The 21,664-nt window shown below is 51.0% G+C and overlaps 1 protein-coding gene across 3 annotated transcripts in view; it reads left to right on the top strand.

The window, feature by feature from the left end:
- The window catches only part of LOC120816345 (nuclear receptor coactivator 2-like), a 28,119-nt gene extending 8,024 nt beyond the window's left edge, over window positions 1-20,095 (top strand). The window contains exons 1-22 of one of the 3 annotated variants that reach the window (XM_078099682.1): window positions 436-721; window positions 5,537-5,650; window positions 5,770-5,942; window positions 7,561-7,664; window positions 8,507-8,684; window positions 8,839-9,006; window positions 9,988-10,089; window positions 10,201-10,341; window positions 10,555-10,702; window positions 11,469-12,540; window positions 13,385-13,598; window positions 13,726-13,923; window positions 14,090-14,266; window positions 14,342-14,456; window positions 14,530-14,698; window positions 14,870-15,190; window positions 15,754-15,831; window positions 15,918-16,329; window positions 16,588-16,807; window positions 16,890-17,040; window positions 17,623-17,697; window positions 17,859-20,095. In XM_078099682.1, the coding sequence (XP_077955808.1) occupies window positions 5,556-5,650; window positions 5,770-5,942; window positions 7,561-7,664; window positions 8,507-8,684; window positions 8,839-9,006; window positions 9,988-10,089; window positions 10,201-10,341; window positions 10,555-10,702; window positions 11,469-12,540; window positions 13,385-13,598; window positions 13,726-13,923; window positions 14,090-14,266; window positions 14,342-14,456; window positions 14,530-14,698; window positions 14,870-15,190; window positions 15,754-15,831; window positions 15,918-16,329; window positions 16,588-16,807; window positions 16,890-17,040; window positions 17,623-17,697; window positions 17,859-17,870 (4,323 nt within the window). In that variant the 5' untranslated portion in view covers window positions 436-721; window positions 5,537-5,555 and the 3' untranslated portion in view covers window positions 17,871-20,095. Of the gene's footprint in view, window positions 1-435; window positions 722-5,536; window positions 5,651-5,769; window positions 5,943-7,560; window positions 7,665-8,506; window positions 8,685-8,838; window positions 9,007-9,987; window positions 10,090-10,200; window positions 10,342-10,554; window positions 10,703-11,468; window positions 12,541-13,384; window positions 13,599-13,725; window positions 13,924-14,089; window positions 14,267-14,341; window positions 14,457-14,529; window positions 14,699-14,869; window positions 15,191-15,753; window positions 15,832-15,917; window positions 16,330-16,587; window positions 16,808-16,889; window positions 17,041-17,622; window positions 17,698-17,858 lie in introns of those variants that run through there. The other 2 variants (XM_078099681.1, XM_078099683.1) reach the window with 2 other exon arrangements.
- The last annotated feature ends 1,569 nt before the right edge of the window (window positions 20,096-21,664 follow it).

Here is a 21,664-nt window from a genome sequence, read left to right on the forward strand (position 1 = left end):
GACAGACCATACAGCAGGGGATGCTTTAGGGCGGGGCTTGCTGTGATTGACAGAGCCTTAGTGGGCGTGTCTGCATCCCCCGTCAGTCCAAATACGCAACACATACACGATTATTGAGTTCACAATAAGTCTCTGTAACATAATCAGGAGGGTTTTTTATTCATTTTGGGTTGAAAAGGGCCCCATGCTGAGGTTGTGTAACTCGCACAGAGAGCAGCTTCCAGCACGGAACTATTAGTATTGGAGTGTAATCAATAATAAATATGAGGCGCTCTTTTGCAATAACAAAATGTGTACAAGAAGTCGAACATTTAAGAACAGAAGGTCGTGTAAATCATTCAGAGTCTGGAGGGAGGTTTTCTTTTTCTGCACATTGGCTAATAGGAAGGAGGAGTGTGCGAGTGTGTGTGGTGGGAGGAGTATGTGTGTCTGCATGACACACACACACACACAGAGAGAGAGAGAGAGAGAGAGGATTTGTGGCATTTAGTGTGTCAGCTGTCATTAGGCGCAGATGAAACACGCACACACAAAGCGAAAATAGGGGAAATGCAAAGCGAGTGTGTGTGTGCTTGAGTGGCGTGTGTGTGTGTGTCGTGCTCTGCTGTGTTGACCGTGTGTGTGTGTGTGTGTGTGTGTGTGTGTGTGTTAGAGAGCCGGCCGGCATGGGACGGTGGGCCGGCTCGGCGCTGGTTGTGGACGGGTTCCCTCAGGAGCTCAGGTAAGAGACCACCTCTCCGCTCTCAGGTTGCGATTTTGTTTGTTTGAACATTTGAAACCACAGAACGGAATTTTCGCCTTGTAGTCATAAACCGCCGTTGTTCCGTCTATTTATTTATTAACAAAACGCGTTGTGATGCTCACGGCAGTCAGACGTGGACTTTGAGCTGTCATGTATTATGTGGTTTTGACTGTGTGTTTTGAGGGGGGAGTGGTTATGGTGTGTCTCTCACACACACACACACACACACACACACACACACAGTCAGCACAGGCCTGCTCCGTCAGTCACCTGAGGTCTCAACCAACAACTGTTGTCTCTGCTGGCTTCCTTGTTGTCGTCGTTGTTGTTGTTGTTGTTGTTTCAGTGATCCTCGCACACGTTCCTGATGAGGAGGATCCAGAATGTTCCGCCTCGCGTTCACTCAGCTGTGACTGTATGCTAATTTTCACTCTTTCACACTCTGCCGCACGAGCGCAGATAAAGCCGGTGGGCGGAGCCTACGGTGGAGTTTGACCTCGGCAGGCCGGCGTGAACTATGTGGCACTCCGGAGGTGGAGGAGGGGGGGGGGGGGGTTGGTTTCGTTTTGACCCTCGTCATATGCGTGGATTTAATCTGCTGAACATGGCGTCAGGTGGTTTGGGAGTAAAGTTTAATTAGCTAAATGTCCAGACGGGGACATGAAGTAAACGTGGCTTTCAGTTCTGCGGGTGAGCGTCTTAATGTCTTTAAAGTGTCCGTCGATCAAACCGCTCCACTTCATTTGTGAGCTCACGCTGCTGTAGAAGTAAAAAGCTGAAAACCCTTCACGGTGGGGGGGGGGGGGAGGGGGGGGTCGGGTCCACATCGGGCCCCTGCTGAAGGCTGCATGGAGCAAACAGAGAGACCCCTGTCCCCTTCTGTCTCTATCTGTCCCTGATGCTTCCCCTGTCTGTCCCCTGTCTGTCTCACTGTCTTTCTCTTTCTGTCTCTTTCTGTCTCTCTCTCCATCTCTCGCAGAATAGAGCGACTGCTGGCCTTAATGTGCACAGGGGCAAATTGCTTTTGTTGCTGTGTGTGTGTGTGTGTGTGTGTGTGTATGTGCGTGCGCGCTCTTAACTGAGTTAGCATCCAGGCCGGCATGTTCGATGTCATTGATTGCGGCCCACAATCGATCGGGCTTCCTCCTGACATGCGGCGTGACGAGCAGCACGTGTGAATACCGGTTTCATTCTTTGAATCGCACAGCGTCTGCTCTTCTCGTCCTGCTCCTGCTGGGCGACTCCGTAGTGAAGTGCCTCCTGATCATATGCATCATGGTGGCGTAACGCGGTGCCCATGTAGCTGTGGCTGCTAACGGAGTCAATATTAACCACAAGATTAAAAAACAAAACAAAGTAAGGACAAGCAGCATTAAAAACGTTGTGCTGTTTGTAGAGACCGGGGTGGGGTTAGGGTGGGGTGTGGGTGGGGGCGTCTGCTTTACCAATAAAGACTATTGGCTGAAGTGGGTCAGTGTGTCCAGCTCGCGTGTGTGTGTGTGTGTGTGTGTTATCTCAACACACACACAGGCGTTTGCTCTCCATCCCGCCAAAATAATAAAAAAAGGATGTAAAAATGAGAGAGCGCTGCGGCCCGCCGCGTGGAGATCGGGGGACGAGCGCTTGGTTGTCGTGACGACGGAGCTTCAGATGTCAGACACGGATGTGCGTTCGGGGAGCAGTCTCCGCTCGGCCTCTTCTCGCCTCGTTCGCGTTCCCGGCGTCGCGTTTTGATGCCTCGGTGGAATGTCTTCACGTCCACTCGGATTCCAGAATTCACTGAAGGGGGAATCCGGTCAAAAGGTCGCCGTGACCTCACCAAACCCATTCTTTCTGCCGCAGCGATATGCTAATTAGGACGACCTGACCTAGAAGTCGACCGGCGACGTCGAGCCGAGCAGCAATCCCGTGTTCTGTTCGTGGCGGCGGCTGCTGAAGAAGGGTTCTTCTCCCCGCTATGCTCGGCGTGTGTGCTGTCAGTCATTACATAAGACTGCGAGATCAGCGTCCTCCTTCGTCACGTGCTCGAAAAACCTCAATCATTCCGCGAGCCAAGCGATGAGTCATCAGCGCAACAACGCGCTTTACTTCCTTGACAACGGGGCTTGTTGCATCTCTCCCGCTTCCAGATCGTATCTTCTCCGCAGACCTCCTTCCACCCGGCGCTCTGTGGGCCATTCATCAAACCGCCACTCCCACTCACTCCTACGCCTTTATTTCCATCCCCGTCTTCCCACCTGACCCCCACCCGGCTGTAACACAACACCCCCCCCCCCAAGCGCTCCCGTCACCTGTAGCATTCCGGGCAGCTAGAAGGGAGATGTGTCAGTCGGTGTGATATGGGAGCCACGAAATACGGGACTCTTTTGAATGTCCATGTTTGGAAATCTTTCAGTTTGTAAGCAAATGATCACATAACAGTAGGAGGTGTGGGAGAGCAGCCCGAAGGCTGGAAGCTGCTCTCTGTTTGAGTTACACGTCCTTTATCCGACGTGAATAGAAAACCCTCCCGGTTACGTGACTGTGCCGTGTGTACTGTACGTACGGGGCCGGACAGAATGCAGCTTTAACTCACAGGGCATCAGCTCCGATCAGCAGGTCGGCAGGTCGCTGTCTGGTCTAAAGAACTGAGATGATCTGTCTGGCTGATTCTATGTTATTACAGATAATTGGTGACAGTGTTTCCACCACAAACACCGTTCATCTGTGACGCAATCGTTCCTTAAAACCAACGGCGACGAGTGAAGTGACTGGAGAAACCCACCTGTTGATGCCTCGCTCCGCCGCTGGTGGTCGTCCAGTCCCCCCCCCACCCTGCTCTAAACAGCGACGGTTGCTATTGGAAACCAGTCGGCCTCATCGATCCCCGGCTGTAATTCCTCAATGGCCGGTTGGACCCTGTGGCCCCGTCTCTTGTCTCCCACTCAAATTGTTTTCAAATGGCTGCACTTTGTGGAGCTCTCTGATCACATTAGTGCTGAACAGGCCACATTAGTGTTGTTTCGCCGTGTGTGTGTCTGTGTGTGTGAGACGGACTGAGACATTCACCCAGGCTTTCATCAACTTCTGAGGTCACCCAGTTGGGCTCATCGCGATGACGATGTCACGTCATCATCTCCATGGCGGCACGTTCTGAACGTTTCTGAACTTTTTCTGAGGAGATTGTTTGTTCTCCAAACTCCGTACATCCGTCCGTCAGCCGGCAACCGCGAACGTCTTCCAGCAGATCTGTGAGGTATTTCCCTGAAATAATAAATGATTAGCATCTGACTCCTGAACCAACGTGGTGTGTTGGGGAACAGACATGGCTTACTATGCTAACTCTGCTAGCCTGGCTAACAGCTGTCTGACGGTGCCCCTCCCAGGCAGACCGGTTGAGGTTAACCAGTGAACATTAAAGTCCACCTGGACTGTAATTAGTCTTCCCTCGTCCCGAGCTGATGCCTCTACGCACGCACCAATAAACGTAGTGTTCATCTGATTCTTCTCCCTTCCACTTGACCTCTTTGGATCTATTGTTTCTCTCTCTCTCTCTCTCCCTCCCTGTTGTTTTTCCTCTCCCCCTCATCCCTCCCCCCTGCCTTCATCTGCTGGGTGTCAGCCCCACAGGCCGCTTGTTATGTAACAGTCAGGTGACGGCCGGCCTTAAAGGACCAGCGTCCTGACGGACACGCTGCCCCCCCCCCCTCCATCATCTTTGTGTGTCTGTGTGCGATCTGTGCTGTTTCGCTTTGTGATCTCGTTAGCAGATAATCTGTCTTTTCCTAAACATCTACAAACCCGCTTAGTGGAGAAAAAATCCAAATCATTAAAACTGACCGGAGATTTCTATCCGATTGGCTCTACCAAACGGTTTCGGCGAGTCGTTGTAATTTGCCGGTGTTTTTTAAATTTAATTATTTTTGTTGGCGGCGTGTTCTCATACATTTACGTCATTTTAGTTGTGTTGTTGCGTTTTGAGTCTGCTGCTGCGTACAGACAGTCAATGTGCTTCTTTCCGAGGGAAACACTGAGCGTGTGACCGAACCTGAAAATGAAAAATGTGTTATTAAACGCTTTCCCCTCCAAACATTCTCAGCCAATCGCGAGGATCAACCGGACAGGTTGCCGTTAGCAACCATTATCAGAAATTCGCAGCCAAATTCTTGGCCTTTGGCACCATTTGGATGAACCTGAAGGAAAAACGACGCCGTTATTGTCTTACTCTTGATATTAGTGTGAGGTAACTGGAGGTGTCCTCGCCTGGCGACCACCTCCAAACCTTGTTGTTGAGCCATTTACCAACATGGCTTCCAACAGCTGATGGTGGGACCGGCTGAAGAGCTGAGAGCGGCTTCCTCTCGCGGCGCCCGGCCCAAACCCAGACCTTTCCGGCTCCGTCGTCGCTGTTTGCCGGAAAGGTCTCAGCAGCACGCGGCGACCATATGGTGCAACTCGGCCCTGCCAATATGTGTTTTTCCACCTAGCTGCACTTTTCCGCCTGTGATATTTTTCAGGACAGAAACGCCGCCCTCTAAAACTGCCAGAACTGTTTGCGTAGGAACAATGCAAAGGCCTCCGTGAATTAGCTGTTTTCTAACTGAGGGTAATTATCCTGACCGGCTGTTTTCCCACCGGGCCGCCCACGCACCGGCCCGCCGCGCGGCGCCCGGCCCACCAGCTCACGGGTGCTTTTGTTTGGCCGCGCGCGTCTTGGGCGCGTTGATTATGTGGCGCAGAGGAGACGTCTCCCCCTTTTCAACCCGCCGATAAGTCGGAAAACAGTAACTGACTCATCACCTCCTCTCTCTGCAGGTGCTGATATTTGCTGAAGATGAGTAGCGGGGGGGGGAACACCCCGGAGCCCCCCAGAGGGGGAGAGTCTCTGAAGAGGAAGGACGGTCCGTCGGACCTCCTGCTGGGGCCCAGGTGAGGACTTATGGGTAACGTTTTCAGCCCGACGCATGGAGACGAGTTCTATAGAAAAACAAAGAGGGGGCCAAATGACCTCATCCCCCCCCCCCCACCTCCCCCTCCCACTCTCACAGCCCTAAGAGGAGCACCGAGCGGAGGAACCGGGAGCAGGAGAACAAGTACATCGAGGAGCTGGCCGAGCTGATCTTCGCCAACATCAACGACATGGACGACCTGAACGTCAAGCCGGACAAGTGCGCCATCCTCAAGGAGACGGTGAAGCAGATCCGGCAGATCAAGGAGCAGGGTGAGGAGGCCACCGGGGACCTATGTAGCAGAGAGGACTTCTCAGGGCACTACCTCCTGTGTCCTTTCCTCGTTTGCCTGTCGTCTCTCCTCTTTCCTCTTTCTCGTTTCCCATCGATCCGTCCTCATCAATATCGGTCCTTTCCTTCCCCGTTCTCTATTATCCTTTTTCCTTCTCTATTTCACTCTTCTGGTCCCTTTCTCAGCCTTCCTCAAATCTTTTTTTTTTCCATTTCCATTCTTTTTTCCTTTGTTTTCTCTCCTCACTTTTCCGGTCCATCTTTTGTCACTCCACATCCATCCTTCTACTTTCCTTTCCTGTCCAGCTCACATCCCTCCTCAATCCCCTTTGACGTCTCCTTTCCTTACATCTCCTCTTTTCCTCATGTATTTTCCTTCTCTCCTTTTCTTATTACTCTTTCCTCCCGTCTCTCCATCGCCCTCCCTCCCCTTCGTCCCAGCGGTCAGCCAGTTGGTGTCCGCGTGTTTGCGTCTGAAAACAACAGCTGAATAAGCACACGCGCTCGCGCAGATGACACACAAGTCACACAGCTGTGTCTCGCGCCGCGGACGTGACGCAGAGTGAGTCGATGGCGAACCCGAGTCCCAGAGACGTAACGATCGCGATGGAAGAAAACGCTGCAATGTGATAAATAATAGATGACAGGAATCACCAGCTTTCCGTTTGTGCAGCGGAAAGGTCACCTTGCGTTACAACACACACAGATAGACAATTTCAAACGGTGTTCTGCATCCTTGGGGGTTATTAGTTTGGCTCCCAGGTTCGACTGCAGGCTCATAGCGTAGATGTGGAGTGCGTGCGTGGGCGGGGCTACTGTGATTGACAGGTCAATACCGGAGCGCCCGTCCCTACTTCGCTCCTCGAGGCGTTGGTGCACCGACCGACGGGGTGACGTCACCATGACAACGTCCACACAATCCGCGGCCTACGAAGAAAACACAAGTGTCTTTGGGACGTATAAGGGTACAAAGTAAAAGAATAAGCCTTCTATAGGTGACTTGTTTTCCGATCATCTTACTTGTTATGAAGTCGCTGCAGCTGTGAACATATAGAAGCCAAAATCTGCCACATCAACTGCGATGCTGCGCGTGCAACTCGTTTGTTCTACTTGCCTCCATCGTATTTATTGATTTAAGTAACACAGTAGCACAGTGCTGCATACCTCCATCCTGCAGGAGGCTGCTGCCGTGACGGGCTGTGAGGTCCCACAACAGGAATGTCAGCTATGTGGCCTGATGGGGCCGCGGGAGGCTTAACGGTCCGGTGGTACAAACCGGCCTCTTATATGGGGTGTGTGTGTGTGTGTGTGCGTATGTGTGTGTGAGCGATGGTAAACCTGCCACTCAAACCTCTGGGTCTGGCTGTGCTTCGTCACGTGGGTGGATTTTCTTTTTAATTAGTGAAAGAGTTTTTTGAGAGAAAAAGCCTTCATCTTGAACGCACTGTGTGGTTCACTCAGATAACTTTTGATATGCTATTTGCCCACATCATCAAATTACAAACACTAACAGATCATCATCCTTAGATTCTCTATTCTGGATTTTCACAAAAGTCTTAAAACCCAAAACAACCGTTTATTGTTCTTGTTTTCTTCCAGAAAAGGCTCCAGTGGCCGATGCTGAGGAGGTGCAGAAAGCCGACGTCTCCTCCTCAGGACCGGGGGTCATCGATAAAGACGCCCTCGGACCCATGATGCTGGAGGTGGGTTCAGCCAAGTGTCAGTCCGCCCCCGAGTTCAAAGACCAAAAGGGACACGGAAGCGTGGCACCAGGCCCGACCGACCAGTCAATCAATCAAGTGTGTGTTTGTGTGCGCGTGTGGTGACGTATAGCATGCGACCCAACAAGGTATAAATACCTCGCTGAAAAGCCAGATTAGCAAAGGAGGGGCTGAGCCTGAACACACACACACACACACACACACACACACACACAGAGTATAAATAGCTTTGACCAGCTTTCATGTTGGCCGAGGTGTCTGCTTGGAGATACATGGCATCCTATTCTATTCTATTCCACGGCGTTGGGCCGACCTGCGGCAGGAGGCTTGTGTAGACACGTTAACAGGCTGAAGGACCAATCACAGTACATACAAGTGGAAAATGCAGAGTTGACGGGAATGGAAGTTCTTCTTCTACTTTAATCATAACGGCACGCTGCGTGTTGCTGCCTGTTGTTTGTTTCTTATGTGATTAAGAAGCTCTGCTTTTATTTTAACAGCTTGAAACAAGCTCACAATGTGAGGCACACGTAACCTAAAATGTTGCATCTGCGCCTGAAAGAAGACTGTTGGGTTCCCCGGTGGGAAACATCAGAAGATCCCTCTAGAAATAAAAACGTGAAGGGGAAAATGTAAATGTTTAAAAGTTTGAGTTGTGTTTAATGTATTTATAGCAGATAATTACTCTTCTACCGCCACCTTCATTTCTATTAATCTATTCTAATTAGCTTTGGGTTGAAGGTTCAGACCGACTTTAATTAACACTTAATCTCCCCTGGGCTTTCCTTTTTACCTCATCTGTTTCTCCCCCCCCCCCCCCCCAGGCCCTGGACGGCTTCTTCTTCGTGGTCAACGTGGAGGGCAACATCGTGTTCGTCTCGGAGAACGTCAGCCAGTACCTGCGCTGCCAGCAGGAGGAGCTGATGAACACCAGCGTCTACAGCGTGCTGCACGTCGGCGATCACGCCGAGTTCGTCAAGAACCTGCTGCCCAAGAGCCTGGGTGAGAACGGCGCCCTCTCATTCTCCAGCGCCGCGCACTGAGACGCTTCCTGTCTCCCTCCATCTTGTTTGTGACTGTTGTAAACAAAGTGTGGATGGACATTGTAAACATTTTGGTGAGACACCTCGTTTTTTGTTTTCTTTAAATCCTCCAGTGAATCATCGCGGCGGCGACTCGTCCAACAGGAACAGCCACACCTTCACCTGCCGCATGCTGGTGGACCCTCGGGCCTCCGACCCGCAGGGCGCCGCGCCGCAGAAGTACGAGACCCTGCAGTGCTTCGCCGTGTCGGAGCCCAAGTCCATCCGGGAGGAGGGCGAAGGTGCCGTCTCTCTCTCTCTCATGTTCCCTGTTTCCCGTCACGTTTGTCAGTATTTATTTCAAGGATCAAGATCCATTTGATTTTCTTGCCTTCTTTTTTTAATTCAATTTCTCTCTTTCTTTGTCATTCAGATTGCTCGTGTCTTCCATTCTCCTCTTTGCTCGTTTTATTGTTCTCTCTCTCTGGCCCCTCTTTTGTTATCGGCCCATCTGCTTCTCGAGCCGTGTTCGCAAATTGCGTACTAATTACACTAATTATGATGTAGAACCGAGTGGACTAGATAGGACGTGGATTTCTGTGTTGCACATTAGCAGCTACAAAGAACAACAAAGAAGACGTTTAAAATATTCCCCGGTTGGATGACATCATGATAAAGAAGAGAGCGAGTGAAACGCGGACATATATGATGCACCTAGGAAACGCGCTCATCGTGTTGAGTTAGCTTGAGCGAGCAGTCTACATTTAGTACACATTCATGTTTGTTTGCGATTCCAAGTCGTCCGCTCAAACACCCTTTTTTCTCTCCTTTTCGCCGTCTTTCCATCTCCGTCTCCACTTCCTGTCACCGTCTTTTTCTCCTTCCCCAGAAGTCTCTGGTGTCCTGTCCTCCTTCCATCACTTCTCCTCTCCGCTGTTCCTAATTAGCGCGTGGCACTTTGTCAGCTCCCCATCTCATCTTATCGCACTTAAAACGGCGCCCGGCACGCTAATTTTAGATGTCTGACAACCAGATATGGTGCTAATCTCCTCCCGCCAAGGAGGAGGGGGTGTGAGGGGGGGGGTCTGGTGGACAGATTGAGGGCGCGGGTTGAGATTGAGGTTCGGGCTGAGTTAGATTGGGATCGATGTGTAAGTGTGGTCGAGGGATATCTGTGAGAACGAGGGATTGAATCCACTTCCTCCTCCTGTTGCGTCCCATCGCGTTGGGAAGGTTTCAGCGGGGGAGCCCCTTTTAAACCCCCTTTTTTCCAAATCCTGCAGATTTCCAGTCGTGCCTCATCTGCGTGGCGAGAAGAGTCCCCGTCAAAGAGAGGCCCGTGACGCCCGCCTACGAGAGCTTCACCACGCGGCAGGACCTTCAAGGTAGGGCCGCACCGCGAGCTTCCATCCCGCAATCCACCGGTGCGCCGTTCCTGCCGAGGCGGGAAAGCGTGGCGGCTAACGGGTGAACGTCCTCTCTTCCCCCCCCCCCAGGTAAGATCACGTCGCTGGACACCAGCCTGCTCCGGGCCTCCATGAAGCCGGGCTGGGAGGACCTGGTGCGGCGCTGCATCAAGAGGTTTCACCTGCAGAATGAAGGGGAGATGTCCTTCGCTAAGAAACACCAGCAGGACGGTGAGCGAGACGAGTCAAGAGCCCCCCACCCGGGTGGTGGGGGGGGGACCGATGCAGGATAATGATCCTCGCATTAGTGGCTGACCTCCTTCTTCTCATAGCATCTAGAAACCGTTGTTTACTCGTTGCCCCTGTACATTCTTTTGCGGGCATGAATGAGTACATGTTATTGTGTTAAAGTGTGACCCCCCCCACACCCCCCCGACCCCGCAGTGTTGAGGAGCGGCCAGGCCCTCAGCCCCCTGTACAGGTTCTCCCTGGCCGACGGCACGGCGGTGTCGGCTCACACCAAGAGCAAGCTGATCCGATCCGCGGCCACCAGCGAACCCCAGCTCTACATGTCCCTGCACATCCTGCAGAGGTAAATACACGCGTGTCCAGAGATACGTTTACATATGTTTTGTCCACGGCCCTTGTGTGTCCATCACATGTTCTGTCTCAGCGTTTCCTCTCTTGATGGGACAAAGCGGGTCGGGCACAAAGAGCCTCTTCTTCACAAACGCCGCCTTACGTATAGAAACAAGCTGACAGAAGCAGGACCAGCCAGTCCGGCACACAGTGACCCCCCCCCCCCACTAGCCCCCTCCCCCACTCGGAGCATTCAGAGTCGGGAGTGGACAGCCTTCTGGAAACAATGCCAGGGCTGTTACCCGGTTACTTTGGGCGTCAATAGCGACCACTCTGCCTTTTTTTTTTTTTTTACTTCCACATGTTGCTCGTTGGAAACTATCCCTGCGTCTGTGTGTGTGTGTGTGTGTGTCCTTGTTTAAAGCTTTAGGCCTTGTTGTGTTCAGTGTGTCCGAGCTGCTCTCTGCTCTACATATGAGTCACACTACCTGAGGGGGGCGGCGCGTCAATCACAGTAAGCCCCGCCCTGAAGCATCCCCTGCTTTGTGGTCTACTTGGTGGTTGAAATGCACTTATTGTAAGTCGCTCTGGATAAAAGCGTCAGCTAAATGACATGTAATGTCTACTTACTGAGGGAATAAGTCAGGAGTCATTTCCTCATTGACGTGTATGGGAGCAGAGCAGTCGCCCCCTGCTGGACACTACACAGAATGCAGCTTTAAGACAACGTGCACTCCCCTGCAGCAGGTCTGATTCTTCCATCTGTTTTGTCTTCACAGGGAGAACATGAGCGCAGACGTGCCAGGCGGTCAGAGTCCGGCCAAGCCGATGACACCAACCGGCGTGAGTGGCCCCTCCCCTTCCCCCGAGGCCAGCGTGACCAGCAACACGCACCACGGTTTTGTGAGCGTGTCGGGTCGGGCGCCCACACCCCAAGCGCTCAAGCTGGGCAGCCCCTCGGCCCAAGGAAGCCCCGGCGTCACGTCTGGAGCCCTGGTCGCCATGCTGTCTCCTCGCCATCGCCACAGCCCCAGCATGGCGACCAGCAGCAGCTGTAACAGCCCCCACCCGCAACACGCCCCCGGTTCTTTCTCTCCTGCTGCCGGACTCCACTCGCCAACATCCGTGTGCAGCAGCACGGGAAACAGCCACGGGTTCAGCTCCCTGAGCGCGTTGCAGGCCCTCAGCCAGGGCCACAGGGTTTCCCGGGGAGTCGCCGAGGGGCCCGACGAAGAGAACAATTCCAGCTTGGAGGCCGACCTGTTGGGAACATTTGGGCAGCAGCAAGGCTTGGTGTCCCCAAACCAGGACGCAGATCAGGAGACGGATGGCGTAGGGGAAACGGGCGACGCCCCTAATTGCCTCCTGAACACGAAGGGCCACACGAAGCTGCTGCAGCTCCTCACCACGAAATCGGAGTCCGCCGATCCCTGCTCGTCCCCCTCACCGGAGGACGAGCAGACCTGCAAGGACCAGCCGGGCGGGGTCGGCGGCTCGGGGCACAACAACCACCCCACCTCGCTCAAGGAGAAACACAAAATTCTCCACAAACTGCTGCAGAACGGCGCCTCGCCCGTGGAGTTGGCCAAGCTGACGGCGGAGGCCACGGGAAAGGACCCCGCGGGTCCCGAGTCGGCCTCGGGGGACAACATGGCCTCTCTGGGCGAGCTCTTCGTGAAGCAGGAGCCGGGGAGCCCGAAGAAGAAGGACAACGCGCTGCTGCGCTATCTGCTGGACAGGGACGACAACGGCGTCCCGGACAAAGCCATCAAGGCGGAGCCCGGCGACGGCCCCCCGCTGACCAGCGTCAAGGCGGAGCCGCAGGGGAGCGACTTCAACGTAGCCGCCCAGGTCAGTGCCGCTGTCTCAATCCACCAGGCTAACATTTTCAAATGGATTCTTCCTCACACGGCGTGGAAAGTGAGGGCTCCTCAAACCTTTAGAAAAGTGTGTGTGTGTGTGAGAAAAAGGGGAATGAGAATTTGCAGAAAGCCTTGAGAAGCCCGTTGGTGTGTCTGCATGTCTGTACACGCGCGTGCGTCCTCCTCGTGGAGGAGGCAGCGATACAGAGAGACGGATGGATTTGCAGGTGGCACAAACTTTCTTTTCATCCGGGGTTGAGAGATAAATCGAGCCCTGTTGGGAATAAGAGTCTGACGTCTGCTGGCAGCTCTAGAAAAACTACTAAAACCTTTTGAAACTTTGTTTGACTCCTCTTATTATTACAGATAATAATATGTCTGTATTTCCATCTTAATGGACCTGCACCTGTCTTGACCTGTCCACCAAAAAGTGTTATGTAGAGTTATGAAAAGTTTGTGTGTGTGTGTGTGTGTGTGTGTGTGTGTGTGTGTGTGTGTGCGTGCGCTACACAGAGCAATGACTGTGTCTTACTGTACATCACACATGACCTCATTAGTGCCGGCAGTTTATTTTTAGCTCCTCCTCTATTCATCAGCCAAACAGCCGCAGGAAACTCTCTCCGTGTGTGTGTGTGTGTGTGTGTGTGTGTGTGTGTGTGTGTGTGTTGGGTTGAATTACACTGTAATACTGAGAGGAGTTTCAGTCTCATCAACTTTTAGAGGGATGAACATAGTTTGAAGCAACGGAAACCTTTAACGTGTACCTGTTAGATACCTCAGTCCTGAATAAGTCCCCCCTCCTGCCCCCCCCCCCCCCATGTGTCTGCTCTCAGGCCAGTGAGCTGGAGGACCTGCTGGAGGACCTGCAGAGCGGCGCCCAGCAGCAGCTGTTCGCTGGCCAGCCGCCGGCCTCCTGCTCGTCCTCCTCTGTGGCCCCGGGCTCCTCCGTGGACAAACAGAGCATCATCAGCGACATCCTGCAGATGACGGACGGCGGCGGAAGCCCCCCCGACCATCACAGAGCCTTTCCTCCCAGCGGCCCCGCAAGTACGTCTGCAGCCGTGTGTTTGTGGAGACATCACCACCAGGACTGTGTGAACGCTGTGTACATATATATCCATACACACACACTATATATGTGTATATCTATTTTATATCGTCTTCCTCCCTGCAGGCTTTAACAGTGCCAGGCCGGGCCAGCCGGGTCGAGGCGCTCCGGTGAGGATCGCCTCTCTGGACAGCAGCGTGGGTCCCAACGGCAGCAGGCCGTTCCCCCCCCAGCACAGGAACAACGGGCCCTACTCCCTGCTGCAGCAAGGCATGATGGGAACCCACGCAGGCATGGCCAACCAGGCCGCGATGGCCAACGCAGGTCAGGAGGGAGAAGACAAAGAGCTCTGGTGTCATTCTTAAGTGTTATGGGTGAAATGTTGTAAATAATAAGTCATGCATTGTGTTCAACGATGCCCATTTGTTCAAATACAAGTAAGATTTCATGATTCCGTGACATAAAAAAAAGTCCGTCCTCACCCAATCAGGCATGCTGAGTATGCGAGGTTCCATGCAGCAGGGCTGGGGTCCCCAGGGGCCCGTGGGCGGCAGCGGGGGGCCAATGATGGGCCAAGGGGTGGGGCCGAGTCGGATGGCCCCCAACATGCACAGCAGAGGCCCCCCCGGGTCCAGAGGCGTGATCGGCATGCAGATGATGAGCAGCGGTGAGAAGAGAGGCGGAAAAACAAAAGCCGCGGACCGACTCAAACATCAAAAGTGACATTTTGTTTTCTTTCTAGTGTCGGAGATGGAGATGTCAAACCCCGCCTACGCTCAGCAACAAGCTCCGCCCAATCAGACCGCGCCCTGGCCCAACCGCATGATGGCCGGGGATCACTACGGGAACCACAGCAGGTGCGGCAGCGTTTAGACCGGCGGTCAGGTGGTGGTGGGCGTGACCATAACATTTGAGGTGCCTTCCTCGCAGGCCGGGGTACGGCGCCCCCCAGGAGGACGGGATGCGGTGCTGCGGCCAGGGGCCCGAGGGCCCGCCGGACGAGGGCGCCCTGCTGAGCCAGCTGTGCTCGGTGTTGAAGGACTACGAGGGTCTGGAGGAGATCGACAAGATGCTGGGCATCCCGACTCTGGCTGGACAGGTGAGCCCGAGAGCCAATGAGAGCGGGACCTGACGCCCCGCCCGTCCTCGCCAGGAGAATATAGCTTCCTTATTTTATGTCTTGTGTGTTTTTACACTTCACCAATGAAAACACACACAGTGCGATTGATTCCTCCCCCTCACACCCTCCGCCCCCCCCTCCTCCCTGCAGACCCTCGTGCAGGACCAGGACCAGTACCTCGGCTCCTCGGACCCGGCGGCCTCCATGAAGCATTTCCTGTACAGTCAACACTACGGCGCCCCCCCGGGTTACGGGTCGGCGCCCCCCGACGGCGGCTTCCACGGCCCGTCCATGGGCGGCCACATGGGGCCGCAGAGGATGGCGCCCGCCGGCTACCCCCCGATGATGAGGATGCCGGGGGGCGCCGGGCCCAGGCCGGTCGGGACCCGGCCGGGGGGGCCCGGTCCAGGGGTGCCGCCTCAGCCCAACAACCTGAGGCTGCAGCTGCAGCACCGACTTCAGGCTCAGCTGGTACGTTTACGCCTGTGAACTCAGTGGACTCGCATTCAAAACGAAGCCGTCTCCTGTTTTCCACGTCGTCGGGTTCTAACAGCTGCAGCCAGAGAGGAACAAATGTGCTGCAGCTTTCTGCCTTCATCAGCAACTCGCCGCTGCTGAGACACTTAACAATGGACACACATGACACGTGCACGCGCACACACACGCACACTCACTCCCTCAGTCATATAGATGATTGCATACACAGACTACAGCCTTTGTGACTGACCCCATTTCCCATAATGTTCCTCTTTGTGATTTTGCACACAGGTTCTTATGTTCTAAAACGATATCTGTCTGCATTTTGTTCATGTTGAGGCTTTTGTTGATTTAGCTTTTATTGTCACATGTTTCAGGGCTCAAATAATCAACAGTTCATTGTGAGGGGGGGGGGATCAGAATATTTAGATATGTAATAATTCTCTAGAGGGGACTAACTTCTTACTGTGTTCAGACTGCCACCTGGTGGAGACTTGAGGAAGAACAGCTTGTGTGTAAACTGATGATGATCTCTCTCTCACTCTCCCCCCCTGTAGAACCGCCAGCCGATGGTGAACCAGATGAGTGGAGTGTCCAATATGAATCTACCTCTAAGGGCTAACATACCAAACCAGGTCAGTCTATATACATAAAATATATACATAAAGAAAGAAAGAACTTGATTGGCTTAAGTAGCTCCTCCCTCTTTTTCTCCCTGCAGGGACCCCTCAACGTTCAGATGCTGGCCCAGCGGCAGCGCGAGTACCTCAGCAACCACCTCCGCCAACGCCAGCAGCAGCAGCAGCAGCAGCAGCAGCACGTACACCAGCAGCGCGCCATGATGATGCGCGCGCAGGGCATCAACGCGCCCACCGGGGGCTCCGCCCCCACGCCGATGCCCATGGGCGGCACCAACCCGCGGCTCCCGCAGGGCAGCCCGCAGCAGTTCCCCTACCCGGGCTCCAGCTACGGTACCGGCCTGCCCTCCCCTCCTCCGCCCCCTCACCCCGGCTCCTCCAGCCCCTTCTCCTCCCCCCTCTCCCCCGGCCATCACCTGATGGGAAGTGTGGGGGGCCAGTACGGGGTGATGAGCCCCCCGTTGCAGCACGGCGCCTACCAGTTCAGCAGCTCAGGTACATGACGCCGGCAGGTTTTCTTAAGTGAGGACAGAAAAGGGCTCCCGAGGGTTTCGTACGGACGGTTTGACAGAGAGCTTCCTTTCGTCGGGTTGCTTATCAATCGGTGCCTTCAAGTCAAAATAATGTTGGATTGCTTCTTTGTGAAGCAGCTGGTAGACGTGAGGCTGTGAGGTAGAACAAGCGTCTGCTTACCCCCCCCCCCCTCCGGTCAGACCCCTCCATGCAACTGATGTTGTCCTCTTCGATCTGCAGGGATGAGCCAGCAGCAGCAGATGCACCAGGACCCGGCGGCGGGTTTCCCGTGCGGCGCCGTGAGCCCTCAGAGCCCCCTGCTGTCCCCCAGGATGGGTCAAGGTCAGGGCCCCATGCTGCAGCAGAGCCAGGGCCAAGCCCAGAGCCAGGGCCCCAACCCGAGGGCGGCGCCAGCCTACCAGGCGAGCAGCGGGTGGCCCCAACCCGCCAACATCAACAGGTGACGGCACCTCGCAACGCCATCTTCAGCGCCATGTTTCTTCTGCTCTTTAGCGTCTTTGACCCGGTTTTCCTCCCCCCAGCGGGTACCAGCAGGCCCAGTCGCAGTACTCCACGCAGGCCAACGGAGGGATGTACAGCAACAGCAACAACAACAACAACAACAACAGCGTGAACCTGGGAGTCATGGTCAACAGCATGAGCCACATGTCAGGACAGATGAGCACGGAGCAGGTGAGGAGGGGAAAAGCATCATCGGAAAAAAAGACAAAAAATGTCTTTAAAAAAGTATGTTGGGTCAAAAGTTGCTGTGAAAAATAATGAAATCCCAAATTATTTTGAAAATGAGGTTGAGGTCAAAATGTTTTGAAAAAAATATATTATATTTATAATATATTATCTCAAAAAATGTTTTGAAAAAATTCAAAAGATGTTAGGTCGAGAAAAATATCATGGAATGGAAAAAGTTTACAAATATTACATACAAAAATTTGAAAAAAAGATGATACATGTTAGGTCAAAAAGTTTTTAAAAAGCCCAAATATGTCTAAAAATGTATAAAAAAACTATACGTCTATATAAATACGTCTATATAAATACATCAAAAAAGTAAAAGTATTAAATCTAAAACAGTTGATAAACATTATGAAAAAAAAGGAAAAAATATTAGTTTGAGTTTTCACACGCGACCTTTTCAGCAAAAGGAAAATAGACCATTTAATCATGTTTGAGATGTTTCCTTTGTAGCTAATGTCAGTATTTAGGGGGGGGGGTGTACAGGTGAGTTCATGTCTGTGGTCCTCTGTTGTGATGCAGGGGAGGGACGGCGGCCTGATCCTGGACCAGCTGGCGGGGATGGACATGATGACGCAAGAGGGCGAAGACAATTCTGTAGGTTTAAAGATCTCCACGTACTTTACGCGCATCCCTCACATTAAGGTTAAATTAAGTCAAACTTATTAGTGAAGCTCCATTATTACGGCTCTTTGGTTCAGTTTAGGTCACAGTGTCCAGGGAATAATAAAACCATTTCTCCTCTGTCGCTTTGACAGAATTTCTGCTGACCCCGGCTGTGGATGAGCAGCGAGGAGACGACTGTGTGTGTATGTGAAGGGTACACAACTGTGTGTGTGTGTGTGTCTGTGTGAATCCAAGAACAGTTCGACACTGGAGAAGCGAAACCTCCTGGATTTCATCTTTTACAATTCCATTTCGGAACCTGACTCAAAACGTCAAATGAGAAGGTTTGAGATGAAATATTTTACAGGTATTTATAGTTTTGAAGAAGTTTTTAGAGATTCTTTGTATGACGTGAAAAAAAAAACAATAATATCTTTTGTTTAAGAAAATCTCTCGAAATGGTACATTTTGATGTAATTTTTAAAATTAATATATTTCAACTGCTGTAGTTACAAGGGAGCTGTTTCCCTATTTAATGACTCATTGAATGAAGGTGGATGTGTGTAGATTGTGTACATACTTAGAGACCTCTATGTGGTATTGCAAAACAGCAGTTTGGAGTTTATTCCAACTAATGGGGAGCGGAAATATTTGATTGGTTGAATGAAACCTCAGTGGGCGGAGCTTAAGAACGGTCATTTAATTTGGCTTTCTTAAAAAAGTGTCTCAATAGCCACTCTAGATTTGCAAAACATATATATCAAAATATACTTAAAGTAGCATGTAAAAGCATTATTATTATTATTATTGATGTGTTTATCAAATTAATGTTGCAGCTCTTAAAGGTGCAGCAAAGCTTAATTACTTTCTATTTTTTGTTGATCTATATTTTGTTACTACTGCTGTGCAAGTACCCCAGTAAAAGAAACGGACTAATAAATCACACGTATTGCATCAAACGGAAAATCATTAAACGTGTTATTAAGTATTCTGTTTTCTCCCCCTTCTGAGATTTAACCAATCAGATGATTTCTGCCTCTGACATCAGTCTGTGTGAAAATAATAAACCTTCCGGTGCTCTTAAGAAGTGAAGCTGCTGAGGAGCAGTTCAGTCTGCTGGGGGAATCTGCAACACGGAGGATCCAGGGAGTTTCCTGTGGGGGGTCCGGAGGGGGGGGCACACCCTGAACGCACACTGTAACGGTGTGAAAAAAACTGTCTTCAAAGTGAAACACTGACCTGAACGTTTATAGTTGTTATTATAAGATGTTTGTGTTGTTTTTATTTTTTGTCCTTTTCAGCTTTCAATACAGTACATCATACTCGGAGTGATTGGATATTTTATATATAATGTGTAATATATATATATATATATATATTTATTATTATTATTATTATGTACAATATCCAATCAGTACATTGAACTATTTTGAACCATTATGCTGAACGCATAATGCCTTCAGTGTTCATACTGTCGCTGTAACCCCCCCCACCCACACATCCGCTCCCCCCACCTGGCTTTTTAGATTTCATCCCCCTAGAAGAGCAATAGTTGTAACTTTGAGCTGCAGTTTCCTGTAAATCATGTTAATACTTAATAATAATAATGACGAGGAGGAGCTGTGGAGTTGTCAAATATTGGATATTTCAAACGAGGTTAAATGGCGACGGCTCTTCAGAAACCTTCCGCTGACCTCACAGATGTGCTGCACCCAAGTTTTACTTCTACGGTCTTAAACTGTTTGACTGTTTGATACTAAATAGAAGGGATGTAAAAACTAAACACTGGAATGGCTTCACAGAGCTGATTAATGTTGTATTTCACTTCTAATCTCTTCGCGTTTCACTCTTTAAGACTGTCTCATTTTACTCTTCATTTAAAGCCATCTTTAAATTATTCCCGCTGCATAAGTACTGGATTTGTTTTCTACAATGAAATTTGAATTAATCTTCAGCTCACTTTTGTGTTTCACCACCAGAGTGCGTCAGAGTGTCTTTAAATGAGAGAATAAGTGAATGTGAATGGATCTCTCGTTTTACAGGAGACTTTACTATTATTCTGATTATTATGAATGACGCGGTTCCCCAGCAGAGTGCAGCAGATTATTGTTCTAAAGGAATACTGAAGAGAGCACTGCTGATCCGAACTCTTGAGTTGGCTCCTCCCCGGGAGGTGAAAGCGGGGGTCAAAGGTCAAAGGTCACCGGTGGCGGCGCTTTCATTTCAACCGCGCCGCCCCGGCGGCGCGTGTTCGATGTCTCGCGGGTGTTTTTATGCAAAAGTCCAGACGTTTACACCACTTTATGCAAACCGTCGACTCCAATGATGCTTTTGCCAATGCTGCGTTAATTTATGATTCATGCTGCTGTAAATAAATTATTTTTATTGAGCGGGGCCTCTTGTCTTTTTATTTCTCCTCCCTCCTTTATTTTTTATTTTTACGTGCACCACTTACACGAACAGTTATGTAAGCAGCGCTCGACCCACAGAGCCAATCGCGTGCGCGCGCGCGCGTAATGACCTCCGGGAGTTTGACGTGAACACGCACCCGCTGCGGCTTAATGGAAATACACGTTTCTCTTTTCACTCCCGATTGATTACGTCATACGCATGACGTAGTGTCACCGCCTTGTTACTACAGGAAAGTTCACCAAACGCGGCGTGTTGTACGGATGAAGCGGCAGAACGGAACGCAGTGTTTCACAAGGCGGTTATTCAAATCATCGTGTGTTATATTCTTGATAAGTTGGGCTGGTTAAAAATATATACTGTGGTTATTATTATTTTTATATCTGGTGCACCTCTGAGTTGCGGTAAAGCGGTGTCGCTGAGTTGCATTGTGGGAAATGTGGGATTCCGCATATTGGAGCTTGACCCCGGATTAGATATTAATAAAAGTCAGGATATCTGCTGAGATTCTTACTTCATGACTCTATGGACACTGAGTGAAATCTCCTTCTTCACAGCCCGAAGTGTCCCATGATGCAGTGCTTCATCGAAGCCGTGTCTCACCATGTTCACATGCAGGATGAGAATATAACATAATAGTGTTTGATGACACGTTCGTATTCAGCAGCGTTTAAGAAATTCCTTTTTTAAATGTCAAGTTGGCATTTTGGAGCACACACACACACACAAACACACACACATTGGTGTTGAAGTGATCAGAACGTGATGTCCTCTGCGTGACTTTTCCAATCTAATCACAGCAGCTTGTTATAAAAATAAATAAATACATTTTTTTAAAACTTTCTCTCAAATAAACCTCTTTGTCCCGAAGGCGCTCTGATGAAATGTGAGTTGTTGCGACAGGTGTGACGTGACGTGAAGAGAGAGAGAGGGTGATTCGCTGAGATAAAAGCTTCAATGCGATTGCTCAAGGTCATGAACTCAGTGAGAAGGTCAGGAATTCATGTCCAAGAAAAGAATATCATACAAATAGTCTTTGTAATGCTTTTGAAGCACTATTTCTAGATGTTGCCTTCAGCCTGCTGCTGTCTCGGTGAAGACTTGTCCCCTCTGGACAGCTGTGGACATTCATCCGCTCACAGAGACATTCGTCCGCTCAGAGGGACATTCATCCGCTTAGAGACATATTCATCCACTCACAGAGGGACATTCATCCGCTCAGAGACATATTCATCCACTCACAGAGGGACATTCATCCGCTTACAGAGACATATTCATCCACTCACAGGGACATTCATCAGCTCACAGAGGGACACTCATCCACTCACAGAGACATATTCATCCACTCACAGAGACATATTCATCCACTCACAGAGACATATTCATCCGTCACAGAGGGACATTCATCAGCTCACAGAGGGACAATCATCCTCTTAGAGAGGGACATTCATCCGCTTACAGAGACATATTCATCCGCTCACAGAAGGAATATCATCAATTTAGAGCGGGACACTCGTCCGCTCACAGAGGGACAATCATCACTTTAGAG

This window comes from Gasterosteus aculeatus, chromosome 3 (assembly GCF_964276395.1).
Source record: "Gasterosteus aculeatus chromosome 3, fGasAcu3.hap1.1, whole genome shotgun sequence".
Classification (NCBI taxonomy): Eukaryota; Metazoa; Chordata; class Actinopteri; order Perciformes; family Gasterosteidae; genus Gasterosteus; species Gasterosteus aculeatus.